The following is a 27,954-nucleotide window of genomic DNA, read 5'->3' as shown; positions in this document are numbered from 1 at the left end:
TGTGAATTCGTGGTTGACTATGCGATCCGGAATAACAGTTACAGTCTTGCACTATTTTGCGCTGTTAATATCTCAATTTTATCACGGCATTTTCCATCCGAGGGAAAGTATCTTTAGTCAGATATATGTTACCTGATCGATTCTTAAAATTTATTGGCTAAATTCTTTTCGAACGAACAAAGCGTTAGTATACATCCCACGAGATAGTTTATACGAGCAAAAGAGCGCTTCAACTTCTTTGAATCGACTGTACAGCTCTGATAATTGTACGATTTGGTTATTAATACCTAAACAATAGATATTACTTGAGCATGTAACTGTAAGGAGCCATGGCTATGGCTGTGAGTGGCACGTTGTTAAAAGTTATCACGTGTCACGAATTTACTAATTTTTATTGAAATGACAAGCTAACTTTTATCAGTATTTTCGATATTGATACCGATTATAGAAATAGATCTCTATCGCGGAATACGATTGGACAATGTGAAATATACTTGACACCGAATCACGAAATAATCTGCAAATTGATAAGGTTTTCAATGATATAAAGAATTGGTGCAACGCAGTCCAGTTCCATAAGCAAACCCACAGATACTAGAGTGACGTTGAAAAACTGCATTGACCACCAACTGCATTTTCAATAATGTTGAACAAGTATTTGATTTTGATGGCCTTCATCACAGCCGCGGGTGTCATGGCCATGTCCATAGCCGCCCTCGTGATAGCGACATCAGCCGACCAACGTACCATGAATGTTACCGTCAACGGGAGCAATGTGTACTTTGGAACAAGGAGCAGCAACGATTGGCTTTACAGTAATGCAACCGTCTTCAAGTCCGCTGTTGCCTCCCGCATGGTTAACGAGACCTTAACGATCATCACAAATTTCAACCTAACGTATCTGGCAGTGCTTGACAATACGGTGAATAAAACTGCACTTACAGATTATCCAACTCTCGTCAGCGGTGGTCCCGGACAGACAAACGCGACCCTATTATTCAACAGTAAAATTGGCGAGCCCATAAACTTCACAGTGAACGCATACGTCCGATAATAATAAGCGTTTCGAGTTATTAACATAATTTGATACCTACTCTTCGGCTGACGTGTAATTTATATCTTGCATGTTATGCTTTCGCAATAAATCTTTATTGAGAGTGATTTCATGCGTCGAATTTCTCCCTTTGTCAGTTGACTTCCGATATTCACCCTTAACGCACGTTTCCCTGTGATGAGAAATAATCAAGTCGATTGATCGTCATCTTAGCCATAACGCGGGGTAGGTTAAAGCTTGCGGGGGACAGAGAGGGACGTAACAGTGTTAACGCCATAAGGCATCACCAACAGTTTCTTAGCCGCAGAGCAATTCCCAAGTTCCTTTCCTACGCCGCCAACCGGTTTCATCTTCGCGCCGTCCAGCCGCTTCTTCGACGATGTGCCTCCTGCAAGGACTACGAAATTAGAGTTAAAATCTAGAGTGAAACGTCTCGATGTCGATTGTCACGCGGTAGGTACTTGAGGTTAAGTGCTCGTTCGTCGTAGCAGCCTGTTTTGCTACGCGATCACTATGCAGAAATAAATTTTCACACCTTCTTTTACAAAACTTCGAAACTGATAAACCTTGTTATCTATTCGCAATAAGATCAGATTGAGAATCGTATAGATATTCAATTTGTAGAAAGTCAGTACCGATTATGACGAATCTTACAAGACATCGGATTTGTGAAAAATTGAGGGAAAGGTTTGATGACATAATGCATTTCACTTGTGAAGACTTTTTCTAAATCGTTTTCCATTTATTGACCACTTATATTTCCTCGTAAAATAATTCCAACACTCATAAATGCTGATTTGGTTCCAATAGTACCTCCAACACTATACCTAGGCAAACGTCGATAAGTCGATGACTCTTTTTGTTTAAAAAGTGATGTTTCATAAGTTTCATAATAAGTGATCGTGGCCTCATTTGCGACCGTATGCACTGACGAGAGAGTAGATTGGCTGGCCGACTTTACTGACGAATGACAAGGTGGCGTTCCTGTATCCTGGTCCCCCGCTGACGATCCTCGGGAGGGCTCCAAGAGTCCTGTTGACAGCCTGGTCAAACGCTGTTATGAGGGTCAGGTTGCAGACTGAGTTGATATTCAGGGTCTGCACAACGACCCCATTCGGGACGGCTGACCTGTAGACATACTGGCGGGACAAGAGCCAGTCGCCGTTTTGTCGTTTCCCTAAGTACAAATTGTTCCCTACGTAGGTGACGTTGACGTATCCTCCTCGTCCCGGAACAGCTCGTGGTAGGATCACATGGCCGGTCACAGCGACGATTATTACGAGGCTTGCGAAGATTAAACACTTGTTGAACATTTTTGGTGGATCCGGGATGATTAGAGCTAGAATTTCACTTTGCGTTGTAATTATACGGTGCGAATACGACTCTAGTAATTGCACTGGGATTGCAAGTTTGTGGCGGTACGTTATAAACTCATTATCGCGAGTAATCTTATCGGTATAAAAATATTTACATAATCATAAAACCTACATTCCTCCGCCGAACCGCTGCTCGCTGATGATTCTGGTGACAATCAATTCATCGTTAGTGTCATCAGTTGACACGTGGTGTTGAGCAATATTTCGAGACCCTGACTGATTCCTCGCAAGGGTACGGTGAACGAGAGTTGTTTACCGTGAATCTATGTCGCTGATTATAAAGATAATTACGACAATCATTTAGAAGAACTTTCATAGTAAAATTCAATGTTACATGGAATTGTAAAAACTGTACAAAAGCTTTGTAACAAAAATTGTGACCTTTTCAGCAGCTTCGTATCACCGAAAACAGCGCTGTTATGATTCCAATATCAATTTTGAATGAAATTTTAAGTACACAGGCGTTATTATGAAATTCTTAAGCACCATTCTTATTAGTGCGGTGTGTCTTCACAGTTACACGCATACGCGTATTCACAGCTTTCTGTAATCAAGAGGGGTAATATTAGTTATTTATAAGACACGAATTTGCTCCATACGTGATGCGATTGCTTTCTTCTTCTTCTTCTTCTTCGTCTTTTTTTGCATAACCTGTTGCCCGTAATTACCACACGTTCGTGGGTCGGTAAATCGTTTTTTTTCTCATGTATTCATAATAGAGCATTGTCGGCTACGGGTATGGTAATACCATACTACAATCTGCCTATCTGCTGTTGTACGAATGAGAAAAGAAAACTCGTTCCAGAGCCTCGAGTCATTCAATACAGAAATTCTGATAGCAGAATTCACGGAAGTCTTAGAAGATAATAATATACATGCAATAATAATATCGAACATCGCAGCTCTCTTTTTAGTGATAAGAGAGTAAAAAAAAGTAAAATATATATATCGATGTTGTTATCTGCTTCACTTATCGAATCTCATCAACAACCACGGAATTTGCAAGACAAGAGCCGTGCGTGCAGAATTTCTTCTTTTTATCTATTCGCGGTTTTCAGTTCTCAATATCTCGAAAGTATCGTTGAAAGCATAAAAAAATTTCTGATAATCATCCCGCAGAGTTTTGCGAAAAAAGCTTTCAGCAAGGACGTTTCGCGTGAACCATTGATCACCTGTTTCCTTGATTCCGTGGTCGTATTCTCGGTGAGTACCTTCTGCTTCCCAACTTCCACGAACAGCCCTGAACGGGGATCAACGTGTCGCTTAGTAGTCCGGACACAGGCGAACACGGGATAAGGATGGCTTCGTGCATATGGTGGAGAGCGTCGCGTTGTAAGAGTGTTAACACCATCGAGCATCACCACTCGTGCCACCTCGGCCTGGGAAGAGCAATCTCCGGATCCTAACCTACGTGGCTGCAACCGGTTTCCTCCTCGTGGCGTCCAGGCCGAAGGCTCCGCGTCTGTCCAGGACTCCGAGGCGGATGGGAGGGACGAAGGACGGGAATCTGGAGTAAACCGTCCTGCAGGTGTCCCCTTCGCGAGAGGGTTTATTTTTTTTTATTCCCAGGGACAACCTGCCACGCGACAGTCGACACCGTAGGTACCTCGACAAATCTAAACTTTTTCTTTCACCTCCGGGTCGGCCTGCATGGATAGCGATTAAACTCGCTCGGAAGAGGCTGCTCTCAAATTCTCACCGCGGTTCTCTTGATTTAGGTAGTGAAGGCAATAAATATTCCCACATTCTCGGGGGTGGGGACCAAGTTCGGTCCCGGAGAATCACCGTAAATGGTCGAGGGTATACGCACACAATGCGCATTCCTCGTTCCATGAACGGCGAAACCGTCGACGAATTAAAAAGTATAAGTAAAGCCACGACTGCTGGAGGGTTCGGTTAGGAATGACCGAAGGCACGTCTTAGCGTCGTCGCAGATTTGTCGTATACTTGACTTTGAGCCTTTCTCGGTTCTCCGAGGCTCTGCAACCGTCAGACAACGATGGAACTGTGAACACGACGTACGGAAATTTCGATTTATAGAAAAGGAAAATTCGCCCCATGGGGCTGGAGTAATCTATCGTCCGGATGACAATATACATCATATTCGAACGTCTATAAACACTAATGTGACGTTAAATTTCAACGATTTCGAAAACTGTTTTGTAGCAACTGGATTTTACACACCAAGATTAAAAAGTCGTAGATATCGAGTGACTATATTCCTGAATGAACGTAAATTCTGAAAAGACGTGCAACCGGATATTCATCACCGATATGCAGTTATCTTTTCATACCACTTAAACAGTAAACACCATTGAGAGCAGAACAACAGTTCTACGTGGTCGTGGTTAATCCTCAATCAAGTGCAGGGTAAAGACGTGCAGAAACACTTGAGCACGACTCATGTGGTGTGTGTGTGTGTGTGCTTGTTTCGACACTTTGACACGTGAACAGCACGACTGTTGAGTGTAATGGTAGTGATCACTGATCATTCGGTATAGGATTTTGCTCCGCACGAGATCGCGATCATATATTTCTTTTCATCACTTTTTTTCACACGCTCTCCGTAATTACCACACCTTCGGAGGCCGATAAGTTTCTGCCCGGCAAGTTTATAATTGAGCATATTCAGCCGGCTCTGACCGTGCTAATACTACTTACTATTATGTCGACGACGCCGATTGTTATTCACCTCAAGAGAAATGTGATAATACGACTCTGTGTGTTACCGTATGATTCAATATTACATAGCTACTACTAGAACTTAACAGAAGTCAGTAACCAGTTATGCCAGTTGGTTACAAAATTATCGCGATCAAATTATACAGTTATTTTGTTTTTTTTTGATAATTTTTTGGTAAGACTTTTAATAATCAACGGTGGTTTTCATCGTAGCAGTAGTCACACTAGAACCCTATATTTATGACGGAGAATTACCCAGGTAAAGGCTTCTTTGTTATTTTGATGGTAATATTGGAACAATCCACTGTATACGCGGTTATTTTTTGCTATGGTTGATTCTTGTTGATTATTAGGATTATCAAACCGGTCGAAAGCCGCGAACCGCGGATCGAAACTTCACAATTTGATCCGCCTCCGTATAGAAGTCTTTACTCCTACCTTAAATCTCGTCAAGCCCAGCTATTAGTCTGAGGAGGATTATATAGTTTGGATTGAAATTTGATCTTCAAATAGATACCGATCGAATATACTAACCTACTCAGTGTCTGTCTGTCGAAGTTGTGACTTAGGATCTTACTTCAGTCAGAATCATTCTATAGAGGTATAAAAATTCGGTGTTACACGTTCCAAGTCAAGGAAAAGAATCTTTCGACTGAAATGAATCAGCGATCGCTATTGTTGAAACAACACGACACCGGTCGATGGAATTGAAAGGTTCGTGGCGCAATAAATATCTGATAAAATCAATTATTATTAAGTTGCATTAGATGATTTCTCATTTCATGATTTGCCGTTGAAAAATTTATTCCGATCACACGATCTTTTCGCTCGGTGTAGCCAGTATAATTTTTTGCTTTAATTTTCCGAAAATGATCAGTGTCGCTGCGGCAGTCTTCTTGTGCAACAACAGAGTTATTTTTTACTGCTCAAGCTACGTCGAAATCAGATTTTCGGTGCAATGTTCCGTTATTATGCGATATATATGTATATGTACTTATATATATATATATATATATATATCCATGCAGCGCCGAAAGAGATAAGATACAGAGTGTTGTACTCGGTTCTTTTATTTACGTCCCGTCAAAGAGTATAAGGTATACTTGCTCGCTTATCGTCGATGCCGCGGCACGTCTTTGACGTCGCTGAGGTATACAAGCACAAAGAAATTGCGCGCAACGCTTGATGAGAGAATAAGTCCCAAGACCAGCGCGCCGGAAGACGTTTGAAATATTTTATGTCCATACGCAGATGGGTAAAGGGAATACAAGTTAGGTATACGGAAACTTTGTCTCGAATAAGTGCTGCACGGTTAACAGTCGATCGAAGATATTTCACAGCCAATAGCAACCGAATTAAGTGTAACCGCTTCTGCGCTTCCGTCGACAAAGAAAGTCCCTCGCGATAGGTATTTATTTCAATATTTTTTAACCGATCGAATCAACCTGTCGTCAAGATGGGAGTTTAAACGGTTGCCTCATGCACCGCTACTACTTGATCCGAGTCAAGTTTGTAACGAGATTAAAGGGTGAGATTGTCGTGATCCGGAAGCTGCGTATAATCTCCAGAGTAAAGTGATGTACATGGTTGGAATCCTGGGTAGGCTCCGTGAACGGACAGATGGACCGAAGTTGAGTTTACTGCATTATACGCATATGTGTGTGCGTAATATAGATATAGGTATGTGAGTTCGTTGATAAATTTTGATTGGGTATTTATGATATTAACGATCTGTCCAGTCGAAGGAATTCGAGCCATTAGTTATCGAAGAATAAACGTATTCGGTAGAAAGAGCAGCGATAGAGAAAACAATTAACTAGCCAGGGCATCGCTACGCGCTCGGGTCGCGTAGGAAAGTTTAAAGAACTGACATTTCACAAGCTTGAAATATTGACAAACATCAAACGACTCGACGTCGCATATATTATTCCTTCGTCATTCAAAACTCCTAAGCCTGCGTGATTATAATGAGAACAATTTTTCAAAGCCCCCCTCCCTCGCCCTCGTCCAAAAAAAACGAATGGAAATCAAAGGAGGAGAGAAAAAAATCCCAAGTATTTCCGAAACTAATGAGATTAAATAAAGTGTCCAACAGCTCGACATTACTTATTTTACTTCCACTTTGGTTACGTTTGTAAAACTAGAATCTGTATATAGACAAAAATTACACTGTCGACTACACTTATCTAATTTGTAATTAGCAATTCTGTCATTTAATTATTTATTTAGGCTTCCACTTTTCTTAGTTTCACGTCGTTTTAAGTTGACAATAATGAATAAAGAACAGGATCCAAAGAAATAAAATGAAGCTTTCGAGTTTCGGTGCGTAATATTCGTGGAAATATTTTTATTCCTAAATTTAGAGAACTATAATTCTTCAGATCTGTAAGTATTTATAGACATCGAAGAAAACTTGGCATCTACATCGTGACCGAAAGGGTTATTTGTTTTTTCTCAGTGTCAATTTTATTCTTATTCCTTTCAATTTTAATCCGCTTTAGAAACGAATACTGAACATCCACGTTTGCGTGGCTGCACCTATACGAAGCTGTTTGCTGAAATTGAGTAGAGACAAGCTCGCGGAATGCCGCGCGTTATTTATGCGCCAGCACAAAGCCGAAACCGGTCGATATGCACCGCGGTGCTGCACCTGGTGCAACGGGTGCAGCAGCGGATGGGTATATCCTCTGTAATTATAGCACCATTATCTTACCGCGCCATTACTTCGAATTACCTACTCCTCCTCTGCAATACTGTACGTATGCGAATCTACACATATATATATACGTATTTTTTCTTGAGTTTAATGGATACAGGCAAAAAATTTTCACCAGTTCCTTGTTTCGTCTAGGAATGAAGTAGTTTTTGGATTCCGGACGATAGAGCGACGCGATGAAGTTTGACCCCGCTGATAACCCCGACTTAAAAACTTTTATCTCCCTCTCTTGCTTCTTGGTTTTCGGCAATCTGACTCCGCGGCCGTGCCGCGTATTACAGAGGATTACGGATGAGCGTGCCGCACCTGCTTGTCGTTCCTGACGATCAGCGAGCTCGAGGGAGAGAAGGAGGCGGATAAAGAGAAGTGGACAGAGAGCCGGAGAGAGGAGATATGTTGAATGCACTCGTTAAATGGGCGGCACCGTACCCTTCCGGATATCTCCTGCAGACCTGCCCCGTCAGTTGGCACGCAATATTATCGCGCGTCCGAGATCAAATCGGAGAGATAATTAAGCGCTTGGTGAAAATTACTCGGCACGTTGTGGTATCCAGTGGCGCAGCTTAAGGTGAGCCCGACGGACTTGCAGTCGGAACCACTGCAGCAACGGGGCCGTTACTCTTCTCGCCTATCCTCTGCTGACCGCTACAAACCTTTCTTGATAGCTAAAAACTAGCTCCGTGTTTCTCCTGCTCCTCCTCCTCCTCCTCCGTGTCATCTTCTTCTTCTTCTTCTTCTTCGTTGGCTTCGTTGGCTTCTTCTTAAGGCACGTAGAGGTAGGTTAAGACGCGGGCTGAGGATTCACACTCATCGCCAGGATGCTGTGCAGGTATACAGTATCCACCAAGGATTTACGAGTGCTCTCCTAATTCCGGTGCACCCAATTTGGGGTAAAATATCGGGGCTTCGACGCCGACGGAGATCGACAAAGATCGGTATCTAAAGTGTGTAATTACGCAGTGGACCCTGGGCCCCCGTAAAATCGGACATCGCCTTCTGAGCCCGCTCACCGCGATTTGGGCAGCGAAGTGTTGAAATTCCCGCCTTTAAACACACCCGCTTCTTGATTTACTTACCCTCAGGGATCAGACTGTTGGAATGCCAATACGAGTTACTCCAAATTCATGCTTAGAGTGACTCATCCACCCGTGTCCACTATGTCCGCCTTGTGATAGATATAACTATACGTTGTGTGACAACCTTTTGCGATCTTTTAATTCCACAATTATTTCGTAACACATTTTTCTAGTTGTTTCATTTTCCCCACAACTACGCAAAGACGAATAGATTTTTGACGCCTTATTTTATTTATTTATTTTTTTTCCACTATTCTAAGCATGATAGCATACCCAAGTGTCGTCAACCACAGAGTCTACCATGTTTTGGTTTTTCGGTTAATTTCTCATCAGCTGGATGAAGGCAACTATTGCACAATAGGATAAGTTGTAATATGTTCGGAGCATACACACGACAAGTAGAAGAATAATTTACTGAATTCGCAAACGCTTACACGTTCCATTTCGTTGCTTGAATCTGAGTTTCAACGTTGCTATGACATGCCGATACAATAATGGGATCGGCAATTCGATTTTGGAATTTGTGATATAGGCGAGTATTCGGTAGATGCATGGCGGAAGTTGGAAATACGGAAAGCCGTGCGCGAGAGCGCTAATGGGTGGCCCCGCGTCAGGAGAGCAGTAAAATAAGAAGTTTTAAAGTGTAGCTTAGCTCGGCTTGGTTGCCTAATCGTTCCCCTAAAGAGGCGTTAACAAAGCCTTTGTCGCGCCGACGCGAACCATTTTCTATTAACTTTCGTAACCGAACATCGCGCGCGCTTAGCTCGCTTCGCCGGTTTCATTAATCGTCCTGCGCTCGCCTGACCGCGTGCGTTAAAAATTAAAATGAACCGATCGGTAGATCGGTATGGAAAGGTTCGCCACCTCGAAATCTGGAATTCGATTCGGAATTCCAACGTAATTTCTTTCTAATGAAATTGCATAATTTTTAAGAGGACGGCGGAGTTAAACAGCAAGAAAAATATACGGGGAATTGGATTCTGGTCATACCAAAAAGGCCTCTGCTATGGTCTTATTTCACTTACACTTGGTGTCTTCCCTCGTGAAAAGGTCGGCTAGTGTCGAAATAATTACCAGCCTAAGACCATTCGGAACCATAGATATGCCTAGATCACTGATAGGATTTTAAACTAAAATGAATTGCAGCTCAGAGTAAAAGCACCCGGACTCGTCTCCGCTCTCGACTTTTTACGTTAACCCAATTTGTCAATAGCCGCAATTGACCCGAACGAAATTCGAGCATAAACCGTTAGAAAGCTGCACGTGGACAAAAAAGTCTATTACGAGCCTCGTATACTTCGTGCTCCAAATTCCAACGCCTAGTAATGCTTTTGGTCTTGCTTTGACAATTTCTGCTTCCAAATGAACATAAAAGGGTTAACTTTGAGGTAAATAGGGAATAAATGGCGTTTGCTTTTGAGGTGAAAATCGATTGATCGAATCGGATTTTTTTGATATATGTTTCAGAAACGTAGGCTTGCAGGGGATTCGCCAGTTAGAGGCCATGAGAACGACGGAGGTGTACGAAGTGGGAGCTTCGCCGCTTTGTGCGAACTTGAACGGTCTCTCCCCAGGCCAGGGGAGGCTTTGCCAGCTCTACCAGGATCACATGGCCGGCGTGGCACGAGGCGCGAGGGCCGGAATCTCCGAGTGTCAGCACCAATTCCGTGACAGAAGATGGAACTGCTCGACAGTCGAGGATGGGACGGTCTTCGGTCCGGTACTCGGAATCGGTGAGTTCGTATTAAAGCTCTCGTTATTATTTCCTCGGAGTTTGATTTATCGCTCTTCGTTCGCGGAGGGGATAAATATTTGAGTGCAGATTAAAAATAATTATCCCGGTTAAATTGGACAGCTCAAGCACCGTAGGTAGGTAATTGCTGAGCCATCTGACCAAAGGAGAAAGGCTCACCTTGCAACAGGTCCGCAAACTTCGCTGCGAGCAGTAATACATCGTTCCAAGGAAGTTTCTCTTATTCTTGGAGAACATGACAAGGAAATGAAATTAAAAAGTGCTATCAATTCGCTATACAGCTACCTCCGCTATGTAATAGGATAATTTTTCAAATCTTGAAAGCAACAGGCTGCCGTGAAGCGCAGGCAGTAGTAGAACCTGATTAATTGCACTGCTGCCACGTGAAATTTTCTCCTACTTATTTTTTAAGGCCCTTTCAGTGAGTGAGATTTCTTGACGAAGCTATAGCAAATTGGGCCATTCTAATAACCAGAGCTAGGTTCACGACTTGCTCATTCTGAAGGCTCGGTGAGTATACACAAAGATACGGTTTAACCGATAGTCAATACTTTTTCGACTCGGCGTCTTGAAGAAAACTTGTTAAAAGTCACGCGTCAGCACTCGAGAAGCAATGTTCTCTTTCGTACAAACTGTGAAACGAACGATCCCAAGATAAAAGATTTTGGTTTTTATCCACGCGGATCATCTTCGCGATCCTGTACCTAACTCTCTCCGAAGCAACTGGTGGTCTCAACTCTCAACAACTTATACAACCGATGTGGATCACCACGCGGGGCTCGCGGGTGAGTCCGGGACAAAAAAAAGACCAAAGTACCGTCACGGATTTGCAGAAGAAGGTTGACCGGTTGCTTGGCCAGGCTGCGCCTTTGGCTCTGAGAGAGTCGCCAAATAATCTCCTTCGACAGCTCCAGCTGGACGGGGATGGATGGAATCCCGCTTCGTTGTTGCGTCCGATCAAAGCCCTCGCGGTCCACGGGCCGCAGAAGCGTGCGCGCGTAGATCGTCCTCGATACTTTCTAATCCTGATTGCTGAGCGGAGGCTGGAGTTGGAGTTGGAGCTGGAGCTGGAGCTGGAGCTGGATTGCTGACTGACTGACCGGGGACTGCACGAGGGTCCCTTTTGTAGAACCAGCCTCGGTGCTCAACCGCTTTCTGCTACGCGGCGAGATCAAAGAGACTGAGGAACGCGCGCGCGTCGCGATACTTACCGCTATTCCCGGCATTGTCTTGTCTCGTGTAGTCGTGTACGACGTCCTCGCCAGCCAGTCCTGTTCTTCCTCTTCCTCGTCCTCTTCCTCTCTACGCTCCGCCTGCAACGCGGCACAGGAGACGACGAAGAAGAGGAAGCGGAGAAAGAGAAGGTGGCGGTGAAGGTGGAGGAGGAATAGAGCAGAAGACCGCCATTCTCTCATGTCGGCTGGAGGAGATCAAAACCTAATTCACCTTTCGAGCGGAATCGGTTACTTTGCAGAGTGTTGAAAGTTGGAGTTACACATATGTCCAATGTCCTTAAAGTTTATCATACGTGTCGATAAAACATTATAGCTTGCCACCTTTGTTTGTACGAGCGATCACTTACAGAAACGGATTTGGCAACATTTTTCCCTTCCGATTCACTTGTAAGGTGCATCGCAGCCGCAGAGTCCATTGGCTTTGAAATTTCGCAATTTCATATTGACTGTACACAGTTATTTTCGAACAGAAAGACGAGGAAGATACTCGCGTTGTGATATCGTTCGCACTATGCTCGCATGTACATTCACGCGTATCGCCAGCTACGGCTTATTCTTGAAGGGATTTTCCACAAGGGAGAAATGGAATAGAAACGGAAAATCTGGCGCATAGATCACGCGTCTGAAGCCCCTAATCTCTGCTGCATTTTCAGGCCAAGCGAATGCCGAGTACAGGGTGCAGAGGAGTGCGTAGAATATATTATTGCATATATTCATGCGGCAGGGGTGGCGCTGCAGGACATGGGGTAGTTGGCTGCAGGGCGTCTCGACTGCCGGTGACAATTGAACCGTTATTAATAGCCGAGCAGAGAGCCTAGTCCTCAGAGGTCCTCTTTGTCCCGGGGTAAGCTGCGATTAATTGGATCGTTCCGAAGTCGCAGGCAAAAGAAAGCTCTCGTTTCAAATCTGCATTATGATACGGAAGAGCACTGAGATCCTCGAGAGGGAAATGGAAGAGAGATGGGATGAGATGGTCATGGGACGCAGGGGAAGGTACGATGTCGAAAGTGATCGTCTTCTTCCTTCCTCCTTGTTTCAGCCAGCAGAGAAACGGCCTTCGTCCACGCTATGGCCGCCGCTGGTGTCGTATACTCCGTCAGCCGTGCCTGCAGGGATGGCCAGCTGTCGTCCTGCGGATGCTCGAGGAGCGGACGCCCGAGGGATCTTAATCGAGAGTGGATCTGGGGCGGCTGTGGCGACAATCTCGAGTACGGCTACAAGTGAGTATCTTTCTAGCTACTTCACTCACACCGACACCATTATAATATGCATCACAGTACACGTGTGATCGATGTACGCGCACCGGCAAATTGCACAAGTAGTGCCTGTCTAGTCCCTACCACGTTTTGTGAAGCATTGACATAAGCAGTCTACGATCGGCTTCCGTAATGACATTTTGTTGAATCTTTTTAATATGGGAGAATTTCTGTGGGACTCACAAAGAATAGCGTTTTAGCAATATTGTCTTTCAGAGTTTGAGGTGCAAAGGAGAAATCGGGTGGTTGTCAGGATTCAGTTTAGCTCGAGTGAAAAAGAGTCTCAATAAAAGCATCCAAATTAAAATACTTGGAAGACCGAAAATTTAATTATTCAAAAATAGAAAAATTGAAAATACAAAATCGTATTCAAACAACTAGTCATATGTGAAAATTATTACTTACATCTTCCTAATGAATTACAATACTTCCGCTTGTGTTTCAAGTCTTCACTAATTATCGATTCGTTGAAGTTCCATTCATTCAAGAGTTCCGTGCAGCGCTGGCTCTTTCTTTTTCTCATTCTGTCTCATCGCGAGTATTATATAAGAAGTATAAACGTGTACGGTCATATTGCTGTGTATTCATATACCGTTCCTCGAATTGCCTTCTTTTCGGGTCTTCGTCCCTCCCTCGGCGACGCACCACCATCACGACTGAAATTTATTATCAATTCCCACCTGGGCACTTTTATGATTGCCCTTTGGAGAGCCTTAAGTGCCATTTTGGTAACACCCACGGCTCTAATATCCGAAGGTACCCGAGCGATGAAATTTATATTTCAACTCTACACTCTAAAACCTGTGCAGACTCAACATTTCCTTACCGTGCACTATAAACGAAAAGATGAAGAAGAGAAACGTTGTTCTTTGAAAATATAATTACCAATATTTCCTGCGCACATTCTAAATCTCATGATACCGTCTTCTCGGCATTTTTTCTTCAACTTCACTTTCATGGCAAAAAAGTCTATTCCTAAATCAATCTTTCACAAACTTCATTCTCGGTTCACGTCACCTAACATATATTGACTAAAATTCTTCCCAAGTAACGAATGGCCTATACAAACGTGGAGTTGAAAAAGCAAATAATGGTTAGTGAAGCCAGTCTGCAGTGCCACGAACTATGCGAGGATCGGGCTGCAAGCCGGGTGTAGGAATTCCCATTCCCCAAGACCCTGACTTGTCGCATGTAGGGGGATTAAAGTCGCAATAGAAGTCAGTCTCGTTAGACTCGCACGGTTGAGCAGGGGCTACGCGACGTAGAGTCAAAAAGGCCAAAATTCGTCACGGGTTAAATCCGCCCCTGGTGCCGGACGCGGCCCGGCCTCCACCGCACGCATCACTTATAATAGGAATAGGAATAGGAATAGGAATAGGAATAGGAATAGGAATAGGAATATAGCTAGGTACGCGCATTATTCCCGATGCCGCAGCCCCATCGCCCCCCAGTTCAGCACCGCTTTTGTTCACGCGATTTGTTTCAGGCCTCGATTCTGTATAAGCACCTTATACGTACGTACTGAGACATTATGTAATGGAGGCGCACCGCACGCCTGTACACGATTGCAGTGCTATTAGTTTTCAAAAATGCATGAACGCTCACCGTCCCGACCTCAAACACCATTAAATCATTAAAACTGTAATAAATTGTAATTCTTCTAATTAAAATAACGGCTCCATTACCGCCGGCGTGACGAATGTGATGCCACAAACACGTGCCGCAGTCACTGATTTAGGTATCTATGTATTTTTCTTTTTTTTATCCATTTGCAATTTTCTATGCAATTCTTTTATTCCTGGTTATCTATTTTCCTTGCGCAAGTTCAAGAAATGGATGTTTTTTTTTTGGTCCTGCGATCAGGTAATTACGCAGGCTTGATCACGATCTGGCCAATTTATAAGACTGGTACCAAATTCGAGGAAAGCTGAAAGGATCGAGATGGATCGACGAAACTATAGTGCCGATTACTAATCAGTTTGCAGCTGCAATGACTAGTGGCTCGTAATGCATGGTAACACTCGTACACGGAATAGACCAGTTGCGCAGTCTACGATAATTGATTAGATTTATACCTCACTGAGGCACCATAGCTTGCGGTCAAATTAATGCCTGCATGCCACAATAAAAAGTAAATAAATAAGCCAATCGTTGATGTCAGCTGGAAGCGAGTACGTCTCGTTTGACCCCGTGAAATTCTATCCGTCGTTGACATCTTCATCCTCCATAAGCGTATCGCTTCTCAGTCTGAGTTTCCACTCGGTTTTATAGGTTCATCACGCCTGCCGTGCAGCAGAGAATCGTTGCCTTTCAAAGTTTAAAGTTCAGACGATGAGTATTAATCGTAGCGATAAGCAACGTCCGACCACTGCGTCATGTGATAATAGTCACGGAGCTCGTTGTCATCCGTTAAAATGATCTACTTAATCAGAGAACACGTTACAACAGGCCATCCATCATCAAGTTCCGGGGATAATTTTCGATTTTCAGTACCGAAGAGATCGGGACAAGTTGCATACTTGATGCGTACGTACCTATAATGGTGCTAAACTAACGAAAACAGTCGTTTCTACTTTAACTTTCAGAGCTCGTAACTGCGGATCAATTTTTCGCAAAGAATCCAAATTGCTAGTTTGCGGATTGGCTACGATTTGCTCTCGCTGTCGGAAATTTGGCGTTGTTAGTTGTGTCCTCGTAGGGCTGAAGATCCGTAAGGAAAATTCAAACCGCTTGTCAAATAAACCTGACGCTATATTACGGAGACGAAAGGAGGCATGCACGCGGGTCATCGCAACGATTCATCTCTTCTCCCTCGTTCCGGACGACAACTCGCGCCAACAGACATACAGCGAATATTACACTTATCTATCACTGACAGATCCCGTCGAGATTTATTAAACCAGTGTCGCGTAATCGCTGCTCCACCCCTCGGCCTCCGCACCCCTTCAGCCGCCCGGCGTGCCGTTCGACCATTTTTCACTTTCTTACCCCTGCAAGTGTTGCTTGGCAGCGATACAAGGTGGGTTTCTTTGCAGCTGATTCTGGTTCGGAAATATCTGGCAATTAAAAACTATCCAGGCGAAAAACTTTTAGCCTGATTTACATCCCTCGGAATAAATTATTGAGATAATTATATAGCCAGGGTGGAATTTAATGGTTTTTTCGTTCACATTTCAGGTTCACTCAAGGCTTTGTCGACGTTCGGGAACGCGAACGAAGCTACAAAAGGGGCAGCCGAGAACAGGGCAGAAGTCTTATGAACCTTCACAACAACGAGGCTGGCCGCAGGGTGAGTTCAGCTGCAAGGCTGTGCTTCGATCGTAAACTTCAATTTCACTATCATTCCGATCAATGAGATGTCTATAAACCAACTGTCGCACAGCTTAAACATACTAGGTCAACTTCTTTTTACACTGAAATACCGAGAGAGAATCTATTTATTCCATTATTCGGACCGTTTCTTCACTCATAGAAGTAGATTGAATTAATTTTAAGTGATCGAAAACTGAAATTTTTAATCGTTGCGGGAATTCAGGGCGAACCTAAACGTCTCTACAACTTATGCTCTCATCTATTCGTCGAATAAGTGACCGAAGCAAGACTCTACCTATCTTCTTGATTGCCCCGTTAATAAAAGGACCATCAAATTTAATCTACGACGTTCTCTAAAATCTTTGATGCTCGTCTAAATTAACTGACGAGTTCAATAAATGCAAACTATTAGTCCCGAGAAGCACTAAATAGTCCCGAGTTTTTCCAGGCTTGAAATTGATCCATATTTTTCGTAACATCGTCCTGACTTATCAAAGTGTATTTCTCAATATCCTACATTAGCTATACAGCCGGACTCATTGTCGGTGGGAAAAATAATTCTCTAAAGATCGGCGACGAATAATAAAAAGTTTAAACAGGTATAATAATAGTGGAGGGATTAGATCGTATGAAACGAAAAGTCAGATCGTGAATCGCGAGACACAAAAGTACCTCCTTTCACGTTGGAAGCGTCAATCAAGCGGTTATTACAGCGAGTGCGCAATAGGCGGGCACGGCGGCTGTACGCCAATGGAATTGGTTGGGTGCCTCTATATTCTATGCACCGGCACAATATTACCAACTAGATCAGATTACGTGGCGTTGCAATGGCTTATACATTAATACCTACAGTATAGAAAAAAAAAGAATGAAGTGCAGAAAGAGAAAACGGATATATGCATATTCGCCTCACACAAAGCGCACGGCGCGGCGCGGCTCTTGTTTCTCCTTCTATCTTTCCCTCTTTGTATTTCTAGTCCGCCGCCTTATCTCCTTCGATTCAATTCGTATCTCTCTCTAATTACTGCCGCGGGACGCTTGATCCTCGCGCTATCTCGAGTCCTTGCATAATCGTACCGTTTTTTTAGGCAGTAGATATGAGAACAGCTACGGTGATCTTGACGGGGATAAGGAATCAGTCCCACAAACGAAAATCGGTGGAAAAGACCGAATTAGCGTTCTCCGACAGAATGCCAGGCTCGTCGTGAGTTTGATTTCAATGGCGAGGCTCTGCAACGGCAAAAATGCTTTCGTGACTGACGAAATACTCAAACACAATTTGGGAATTGGAGTCGACTGAATCTGCATATTTTCTTCATTCGTCACCAGCATTGACCATATTACGGTATTTGTCATCGACGAACAAGCCGTTCGAAATTCTGTCGATATTTCGCCGGAGGGGGGTTTAAATTGAGAATTTGAAAAGTTTCGAAGACCCAAATTTCGGAATTTTTGGTGCGAGATATAAAGTAAATAAACCAAACCTTGAAGATACATCGAAGTTCTGAATGGTCCGGGGTAAAATTTCCGAAAGTGCGAAAATGAGAAAATTTGAAATCTAAAAGATCGAAATTCCGAGTGATCGAAGATTTGCAGTTCCGTGAATTTCTAGCTGGGCGAGATCTCACCACTTTGATCGTTTTTTGTTTCGGGTTTTCGATATTTTTAAGTTCGAAATCCTGGTCATTTTGATTTTCGGTTTTTCTGATTTATCACACCCACTCGTTGAGTGAACTACGCTGTTTGATTATATTTTAATTTTCGGAATTCAACTCCATCGGAACTTTATTTTTCGGAACTTTGAGCCGTCGGTTTTCCGACCATTCTAAACTTTGTTGTTTCTTCAAAGTTTGATTTCTTTACTTTAAGTTTCGCCATAAAATAAGTCTGAATCAGGCGTTTTCGGAACGTTTCAAATTCGGTTTCAATTCAAAACTTCAACCCCGCCCCATTTCGTCGACGATCACAATCAGTGCACGGATTAGTATTGAAATGATCTCGCTCAATTCGGGTGTAAGATCACGACTAAGGTGTTCAGCCTCGGGATTTTCCTCGGGTGCAAGATGGCGTGGCCCAAAGCCTGGCGTAGCCGATCCTTTCTTTTCACTTTGAAACTCTCGAACCGACGTCATCAATCGCTTTTGTCTGGGCTGAGACGAGCTGTAGAATTCTAAGGGCGAGGCGTGGGTGGCGTTGCGACGGTTGTCCGTATTATTCGGCCACTATATATGCATGTGAAGATGGTACAGCGTACCTGCACGCAATTGCCGGTGTCGTCAAACGGCGGAGCCTCGGTCCCACCGCGTTTCAATCGATATTTCGTAAACGTAAATTACAATTATCATAACCAGAAAGCCTGGCCCGGATGCACGTGCATATTTCGTATGAATATACAATGTATGCAGTAATAAGTTTTATTAAATTATTATCGGTTCTTCCTACGTCGGCTAGAGCTCGCCTCCATATTATGCCGTGTCTTCTTCTCGACCGTATAAAACTCAAAGTCTGTTCGACGTATGTTCGCTTGTAACTCCAGAACTACCGAACCGATTTTGGTTATTTTTTTCTCTGGATTCTTGTAGGTAAAGGTTGGGTTAGGTTAGGTTTGGCTAGGTAACAGGTCAAGTCAGATATTACGAATGTTTATTGAGATATTCTTCACAGTAAGCAAGATTGTTTTGTGTGATAGAATTTTCATTTTATAAATAAATCAACTGTTGGCAGAGAGGAAAACTGAGTTTCTTCTATTTTTACCACCGTGAGAGTAAAAATAATTGAATAAGTTATCGTCTCGTGTACGTTATAAGAGGGGGACGAATATATGTATAGAGGTGCATACGGCGATCGACTACAATGAGAATCATAATTAATTCCTTGGAGTTAGTTCGCTGCAAGTCCGCGGGGATATAATGAGAGAGGGAGAGAGAGAGAGAAGAAGTACAAATGAGAGTAAAACGCATGGAAGAAACGAAAAACGAAGGGCTCGAAAGAATTACTGCAAGTCAGACAATGCGACAATAATCTTGCGGGCTTTGTCCCGAGTCACGGAGGTCCACGTGATTACGGCCACGCTGCGTGTAGGTACAAATACTTTCTTCGTACACACAACATTATACATAATACATTATACGGCCCTACCTGCAGAAGTAATTACCGCGAACGATACACGCTGCCAGATTGTATAATAATGCCGAATATATATCCCTCGCGAATGCAATTATACGACGTTGCTTGCGTGCTGCTTCCTCCAATCGTGTTAAAATTCGCGATCTTGGAATATATTTTACGATAGGTATGTCGTTTGTACATCGAGAGGTATATACTGTGTGTGACACTCTTGTTGTTGGGTCGGCCCGAGAAGAAGATATTGCAGTTTTAAATCAATCTTTACTATAGGTGGATAATTAATTCACAAAGAATAAAGACGAGGTGTTGCGTGTGATGGTTAGTCGCCCCACCCGTCGTGCATCTGATGCAAGATAGACGGAGAGGATTTGCCCGTGATTCGGGTGATTTGGGTAATTTGATGCGGGCGCATGGTAACGAATAGTAAATATATTGCCCGCAATTTGCATGCAAATTTAGTTTAATTTGCATAATCAGATATACCTACGTATCTCCGGTTGCGTTGACAATGGCCCAACGGACGCGTGGCGCACGTATCATGGGTCCCATACCCGCCGTAGCATTTCAAGGGGAAGAGGGAAAAAGGACGGATGAAAGCACAGATGCATCTCAAACATATATAAGATATGCCTACATATAAAATTCACCATGTTGCGTTATCGATTACGCAGACAGTCTAAAGAATCAAGGAACTCTTTCTACGAACTGATTCAGTGCAGACAGCGGAAGAATGTACTTAATGTAGAGAATTTGTTCCGGCGATGATTAATGAAGATAGAATCAGAAATTCTCAGAGACGTTAGAGATGGGATAAACAGTCTTAACCCGTGACAATTACCGACTGCGTAATAGTTCGAAAGTGTTTGGCTTACTTTCAGCTCAAGCTCCGCAGGACTCGCAATCAAGCATCGCACGGCAATTAAGCCGCAGTCCTGCCGCCCGCTGTTTGGACTTTCGTCGCATAGTGAAAAGTTATCGGTTGTGTAATTTTGCCGCAATGATTGGGGCGTTGCGTCGCTAAGCTGGCGTATGCGTGTAATTTATACCATATGCATACATCGGGCCGCAGGTTGTCACGTTAGCTAAATATTTAAAAGGTGTCGAATTAATCTTAAGAGCCGACCGCACGGCACGGGAAGCAAACGTTTGCGTGTCGATGCGCCGGCCGCGTGTACCTCCTCCTCCTCCTCCTCCTTCGTTCACCTCTACCTACGTTGCACGTATGGACCCCGGGGAAGGATGGAATTACCGTGGAGGAGGGGGGGAGGGGGGACGTTGCGAGTTCAACGGGGCGAATGTCGAGTCTGCTCTCGCTGCTGCCGCCGCCGCGGCACGCCGGAGATTTAATCGCTCGCAGACCGACCGACTCATCGATCCACCGATCAGTCTTCGATCCATCGATCGATCCGTCGTTTCGTTTTCGTCCCAATTAAGAGACCGACGTCGCGTCGCCCGGCCGGCTGGAATTATCTCCCGGACGTAAGTATTATACCTACACCCTACGGACATGCGGGACACACGCCGACTACGAAACGTTTCCGCACCCGCTCCTCGGACCGCCGACATCCAACTTCATCCGAGTCCTGCTCTCGTTAGGCAAGCGTTGTGTATTTATCGTGGTTCACGATATACAGCGGGATCTTAATTTGATCGAGACCGGATGTTTCGTATAAAGTATCGTCAATTTATTCATTTTACTCTTGGGAGAAGATCGTCCGTTATTGACGATAACATGAATCTGCGAAGAAAGTTGGTAATCGATCAAGGAAAGCATGTATAAGAAAAACGGAGAGCTACAACTAACGAGAAAGAAAAGAAAAAGGTATGGCAGTGGGGAGTTTTTTTTTTTTTTTTTCTCCTTATTACGATGAGATTTTATTGATGATTTTTTCTTGAGATTTTAACAATCTTAAGCGGATACATGCAGGCTTGTAGAGAGATAGGTTCATGATCCGAAAGTTCAGGCAAACGACGCCGTGCAACGGACCGCCGGCGCATAGCTTAAGAAACAAGGATACTCCACGTGCTCTTGCGTGAGCAATGATTTATCGTCCTTTGCCACCGCTCATTCACAACTATAAACACTCTTCTCAATGGGACCAGTCGAGGCTTCCTAATATAGGCCGAGAATCAATTTTTCCGGACTCAATTGTTGGTCTACAATCGCATCCTTCTTGTCATTCTGGAGCGACAAAGTGTTCCAGTGAAAAAAATTTGTTCCTCTCTCCTCTGCAACCTACATACACGTGTCTTCCTTCTTCTCTTGCACTTATAATTAAATTCCTTGTCTCTTTCCGTTCGGTATAATGTAGGGATATTGTATGGAAAGTCACTTTAATATTTATACTTTACCCATAAAATATGAATACGTCTTACCGCTAGATCGTAATTGGATGAATTGCTTCTATGCATTATGTCCATCAGTTTCAAGTTGATGAATGTCTTTAAAATTTTCAGGCAGTTGTGAAGAAATCGAAGGTAACCTGCAAGTGCCACGGTGTCTCTGGAAGCTGCAGCCTCATCACGTGTTGGCAGCAGCTCGCCTCCTTCAGGGAAGTTGGTGAGAATACAACGACAATTTTTACTATATTACATAATCAAGAATCAGCAGCAGCGTGCTTCAATCACACGTTACCGTTGTTCGGTTTCTGATACTTTGCGATCAAAGTTCACAACAATTCGTGATTGGGTGTGATGAATATTTTCACAATTTTTAGAACTTTTCAGGTTGAGGCAAAGTCGCTTTGAGATTGTAACCATGCAGTTTGAAATATGTGTCGTATCTTATGCCTATCTAACTCATCAAGTTTTTTTTTATGGGAATTTAGCGTTATCTACCAGTTACTGGTACGAAATTACGAATTTCGTTTAAAACTCTCCTTCAAAGTAGGAAGTCTCTAAACGCTTGGCCGTAACATATATAATGTTAAATATTTTTTTCACAAAACCCTCAAAGTCGTTGCTCATACACCAGATGGTTATAAAATAATTGTTGTGGTCTTCGCTGTGATTCCTGTACAGAAAACCGTCTGCTTTTACCGTTAGTTTAGGTCGGAAGATATTTTTTCTTCCTCTTGGAGATATCGGCGGCGAGTACAGTTTCGTTCGAAGACCAACACGAAACTGACCGACGGGTGTTGAATTAATGTAACATTATAAAAAGAAGGAGGCGATAAGGCCCGAGGAGAAAGGGTGGCCCGTGTACGTAAAATAACGTCAGTGCGGTATATGTATGCATGGAAGAGGAATGAGGGGAGGTGAAATTCGGAGATTTTTTCCATCTTTCCTCGATTGTTTCCGAATATCGACCCCCGGCTCTGAGCTTAGGGATCAGCACCCTTGTAGGTAGAATTTGGTAATCAGGGCCGCCTAGCAGATGAACCTACTGAAAAATCTCCACCATTTCATAAACATAGCCCGCGGTTGATTAAGAATTCAAGTCGCGGGGCAAGAAGTGTCCGTTCTAATCTAAACAAGCCTTTTAATTACCAATATCGTGAACCCAGGAACGGGGCCCGGACGGACCCAGAGATAGCCCCCAGGTATCGCACGCAGGTGTGTTACATCGACGTACCTCCGTATATATGGCGTATATTTAACCTATCGCATTATGGTTTTATGGGACGTCCAACTGATACCTACTCCACGTACTCGGGAATTTCGGGTGCCCCATTCCCGCGCTTCAATACTCGTCTCTATGTTACATGTGTGTGTGTATTGTACGTATATTTATGTACCGACGCGTACACAGACTGGTATGTATTCGTTTGGTTAATTAGACGCTAAATCAATTGTGCAACGGATTTATCTCGCGTAAGTAAAGAAATTCACCCGCGGGAAATAATAATATGTACAGGAGAAAGGGTTCGTTGACTTCTGCTCCAGTCGCGCATCACTGCTTATGCACTGCAGGCTTACCGAACAGCAGGTACCTACAGGACTAGATAAAAAATGCACCGTATAGCTGGACTGCAGTGCAGAGCCTGACACTGGCGAAATCCTATACCTGCTTACCTACCTACGATTAGTTTAAGAGATTCAAGGCGAATGCCGTCTTCCCGATTCTTCTCTTATAGTATCATTACCTACAACCTGTCACGCAGCCGATCGGGAGTCCATTTCCTGTTTTCTATTCACGAACGCACACATGTATAGTGGCCAGTTCGGTTCGACGGTATAAGTTGTCAGGAGGTAAAACGTGATATACCTGACCTAAAAATTATGAACCTACAGCAGAAGCTAAACGCGCGTGTCCCAATGGGTGTCCGTGGATGCGTGGATATGGGCGCAGGGCCGGCTGGCGGGGAACGGGTGGTGGTAGGCGGTCTGCGACAACCGCCATTCGACGAAAGTACATTTATAATAATTATCGAGACATGCAGCCCGCGACTCTCGCATCTCTTCCTACAAGACACGTCGTTATACCTTCGACGCTGCGCTGCGCTGCGTTGCGGGGGCGCGCCGCGAGGTGTTCCAATGTCAAAGGTCGTGGGGACCCGCGACTCATATTTCTCTCGATATTCCTCGATGTTGGAATCTTGCTCAGGCTCACGCGAAGGTCCATGTTCGAATCTAGGACATGGAATGACTTTTTGGTATCAACGTTTGCTTCGTTGTTTTGATAATAATCGAGGTATTCTAATAGTTATTCCCGTAATTATAACAGGGCATCGTAGTATTGCCATAACTTTCTGCTATCGAAGAAATTCAGACGGAAAAATTCACTGCATGGATTCGTGAGTATATACGATCACTAGATTACAGTTCTTCGTTACCTAAGACGTTCGAAAATGGACACGTATTGTAGAAGATACTGATGAAGCACGAGGATAAAAGACCTCGGGTATCGTTCTTTGGAGGCTTATCTCGAAACGGAACCCTAATTTCGTTGATTTCCTTGTAATCTCGATACGTGTACCTTGCATCTAAAAAATTTCGAGAAAAACAAAAACTAATACCCCATGAATACTAAGTCGCCACAGACTTCACCGAGGCAGCAGCGTTTAGTCTTTATCTCGGCTATCCTTTCACTGAAAATACCGATACCTACTTTGGGCAGGTAATTCTTTTGTATTCAACGGCGTGTGAGGTCTGACTCTGTACTCGCGGTCATCCTGCACCCTGTAGCGTTATACCTCCGTCACTTCCTGCTGATCGCTGCTACAGTGTTTCAAGATCACAAGATCACTGATACAGCTTATATATATATATGTATAAGGTATCTGATCGACGAACGACCAGGCAAAGTCCGTGTCTGCAAACTTCTGCCACAGAGGCTCTGTGGAGATGAATTGAGAAACGGAAGAAACTTGTGCAAGGACTAATAAATTTCAGTTGGTTTTTAATACGGAATATACTAATTATGGTTTCAAGTCACGAAGTATCCGTGCATCAACTTTGAGGGATCAACATAATTGATCAGTCGAATTGGCTCGTATAGGAAAAAGAGACGTTTCTCAAAATTGAGGGATCCTTTCATTGGAGTTTACGACGATCTTAACGAAAACAACTGGACAGAAAAAAAAAACAGTGTTTCTAGTTTGGTAAAAATCTGATACTGCTTTGTTGCTCATGCGTGTATCTAACCCTCTTATGCTATCCAAGACAAAATCAACCGAGAAAAAGTAGTAAGAACAAAGAAACGGAAAAAAAAAATAACTGACAATTCCCAACGCGTTTTAATGGCAGCGATCATCATCCTCCTCCCTTCAGGCCGTGTTACTTGCGTGCAGATGGAAAAGTCGGAAGAGGAAAGAGGATGAAAAAGATGGGAAAAGACACCGATAGAGCGGGACGATCACGAATCTCCATTAGCAGCTACACGCGTTCCATCCAATGGGGTTTCGAATTCCAAAAATTCTCCAGACATTGCGATTGATCGCGACCATCGAACGTACCGCCAGTTAAAGTATATCCTCCGTAAAATCCACACCCACACGAGAATCGTATGGCACTCTACGGGTATTCTATCGACACTGCTCTACTTCAGCAGGAGATTGCATTGATTCTTTAAGGTTCGCGAACCCCTTTGAATCGTCCGTTAATGATTCCTTCCTACTCTGCACCGTATCGCCGTCTGATCTTCAAGTTTATCATCCCTTGAGGTTGGACATTTTCGACATCTCGTCTGAGCACCGAGTTAGCATTTTACAATGGGTCATTGGGTAGTTACGTAAATTTTCCTACGAAGAAATGCCTAGCGTTTACACTTTGTTTCTGAGATAATGTTAAAGTATGTTCGGATCCATGACTCCTGCAGGAATGGACATGGACGAAGTCGACCGTGGGCTGCCTTATACGAGGAATACGTGAGTCTGCTACGCGAAGCCTATCCGTCAAATTACACCTCGAGCATTGTCCCGTCGCGGTCGTACCTGTTAGGTGTCGCGGTAAGCATATGGGAGAACCAAGGGACTCAGGGGCATACGGATGAGCGTACATGCCGAGGGGCGGGGGTGGGGGTGGGGGACGAAGTGCGGGAACAGCATAACGTGCCTCTCTTGTCCGTGGTAGAATTATGATAATGTAATTGTTACGCGCAGTTTTGGTAATCTGCAATTATTCGTCACCTTGTCGCGCCGCACCGTCGCAGCTCGTACTTCGGACGCCATTTATGCTGATCGCCGGAGTAGGTAATTTGATCCTTCTTTGGCGTAGGACGACGAGTCTCGCGTAATTGTTCCCACTATGCTATACATACGCGGTTGCTAATATATCACGCGTGGCTGCATACGTGCGTGTATTATAGTCAGATGCGGTGTAAAATTATTGCCTGTATACTGTATACACATATGTATAAAGACGTAAAAGGACGCTGCAGGATGCTCAGGAAATTAGAGAGAAGCGGAGAAGTTGCGTATAACGCCGTTTATGCACGGGTCATCGAGCTGCGTCGAGCCATGATTCAAATTTGGATGACAACCTAGAGAACGAGATAAACACGACGTGGATTGCGCCGAAACGTCCTTTTTTTCATTTAAGGAGGGGTTACAGCTTGAATGGTCTAAAATCATATCTATTTTTAGGATTTTTTTTTAAGAAAATAAAGACACTTAAAGCAATCTGAGTTTGAGGATTTTATTATTCATAGTTTAGGAACCTTTTAGATTTTTTTCACATTTTAACACATTCTGTGATTCCAGGTGATTACCTGCTCGACAAGTACGACGGGGCAACCGAAGTTCGAGTAAACAGAAGAGGACGTCTCTCGATCCGAGACCCACGCTTCACCCTCCCGACTGCCAACGACCTGGTTTACCTCGAAGATTCGCCAAACTATTGTCTCAGAAATCTGACCATGGGATCCCTAGGTGAGTTCAATTAGGAGAGGCGGGGAATCGCCTTACATCTTATATCCGAACGATCGATCACGGTGTGAATGTGGTTTTCCATAATTTTTCAGGCACCCAGGGGCGAGTGTGCAACCGAACGTCAGCCGGTATGGACGGATGTAATCTTCTGTGCTGCGGAAGGGGTTATAACACTCAAAAGACGATAGTGAAGGAAAGGTGCGAGTGCAAGTTTCACTGGTGTTGTTTTGTCGAGTGTAAGACATGCGTCAAGAGCGTCGACGTGCACACGTGCAAGTAGCTGCCTCGGTGCCGTTATTACGAGCAGGGTGTCATTTTCTCGATGCATCCGCCAGAGAAGATTAAGCAACGTAATTTATACAATGACGCAAAATGTTTTAAATCAGTTATGCAGCATACTTACTGTCTTGTTTTTGTTTCATTGAACTCACTGCGTTTAAATATACGCGAGATGTATCTTCTTGTAAAAGTATGATATTACACTATTTATTGTATTCTTGCCAAGTAGTACGAGGTACATTATACATCGTACGTGGTGCACAGGAAAAAAGATGGCGTACGGTGACTAAGAAATCTCAGCACAGTATTTAATTAATCTAGCATTAAATGGATATTTCCAATTTCTCTGTAGAGTTATTATTAACTATACATACCACAACGTTTCTCAATCAAAGTATATCACTGAACGGGTGGAGTTGATCGATTATTCAAATTCTGTGGTTTCTTCAGTGAAAACTTTATAGCCAACACAAGAAATTCGCGGATAAATTCGGAATAAGTGAAACAAAAATTGAGGGAAACACAAGTAAATTAATGGAAGCAATTGAATGGAAAAAAATATAGTTAAAACCTGATTATCCCTACCGCGAGATTTGACATTGAGAAACGTTCTGTTACTTAGGTAGATTATTTAAATCGACATCGAAGATATTATTTATTATTTATAAAATAGATCTTAACAGTATCGCGAAGTGGCGTCTGACTTCAATTAAATATCTCACATATTCACTTTACTGGAAGCCTTGAAACAAATTCAGAATTTTTTTTGTCATTTATAT

The 27,954-nt window shown here is 43.6% G+C and overlaps 1 protein-coding gene across 1 annotated transcript in view; it reads left to right on the top strand.

Annotated features, from left to right (window-relative positions):
- Positions 1–27,609, top strand: part of LOC124415022 (protein Wnt-5b-like) — a 45,077-nt gene extending 17,468 nt beyond the window's left edge. The window contains exons 3-8 of the mRNA XM_046896261.1: positions 10,372–10,637; positions 12,932–13,112; positions 16,326–16,437; positions 22,044–22,146; positions 26,729–26,896; positions 26,989–27,609. Of these exons, the coding sequence (XP_046752217.1) occupies positions 10,372–10,637; positions 12,932–13,112; positions 16,326–16,437; positions 22,044–22,146; positions 26,729–26,896; positions 26,989–27,176 (1,018 nt within the window). The 3' untranslated portion in view covers positions 27,177–27,609. The remainder of the gene's footprint in view (positions 1–10,371; positions 10,638–12,931; positions 13,113–16,325; positions 16,438–22,043; positions 22,147–26,728; positions 26,897–26,988) is intronic.
- The last annotated feature ends 345 nt before the right edge of the window (positions 27,610–27,954 follow it).

The sequence above is a fragment of the Diprion similis genome, chromosome 2 (assembly GCF_021155765.1).
Source record: "Diprion similis isolate iyDipSimi1 chromosome 2, iyDipSimi1.1, whole genome shotgun sequence".
Lineage (NCBI taxonomy): Eukaryota > Metazoa > Arthropoda > Insecta > Hymenoptera > Diprionidae > Diprion > Diprion similis.
This window is presented reverse-complemented; position numbering and strand designations above follow the sequence as displayed.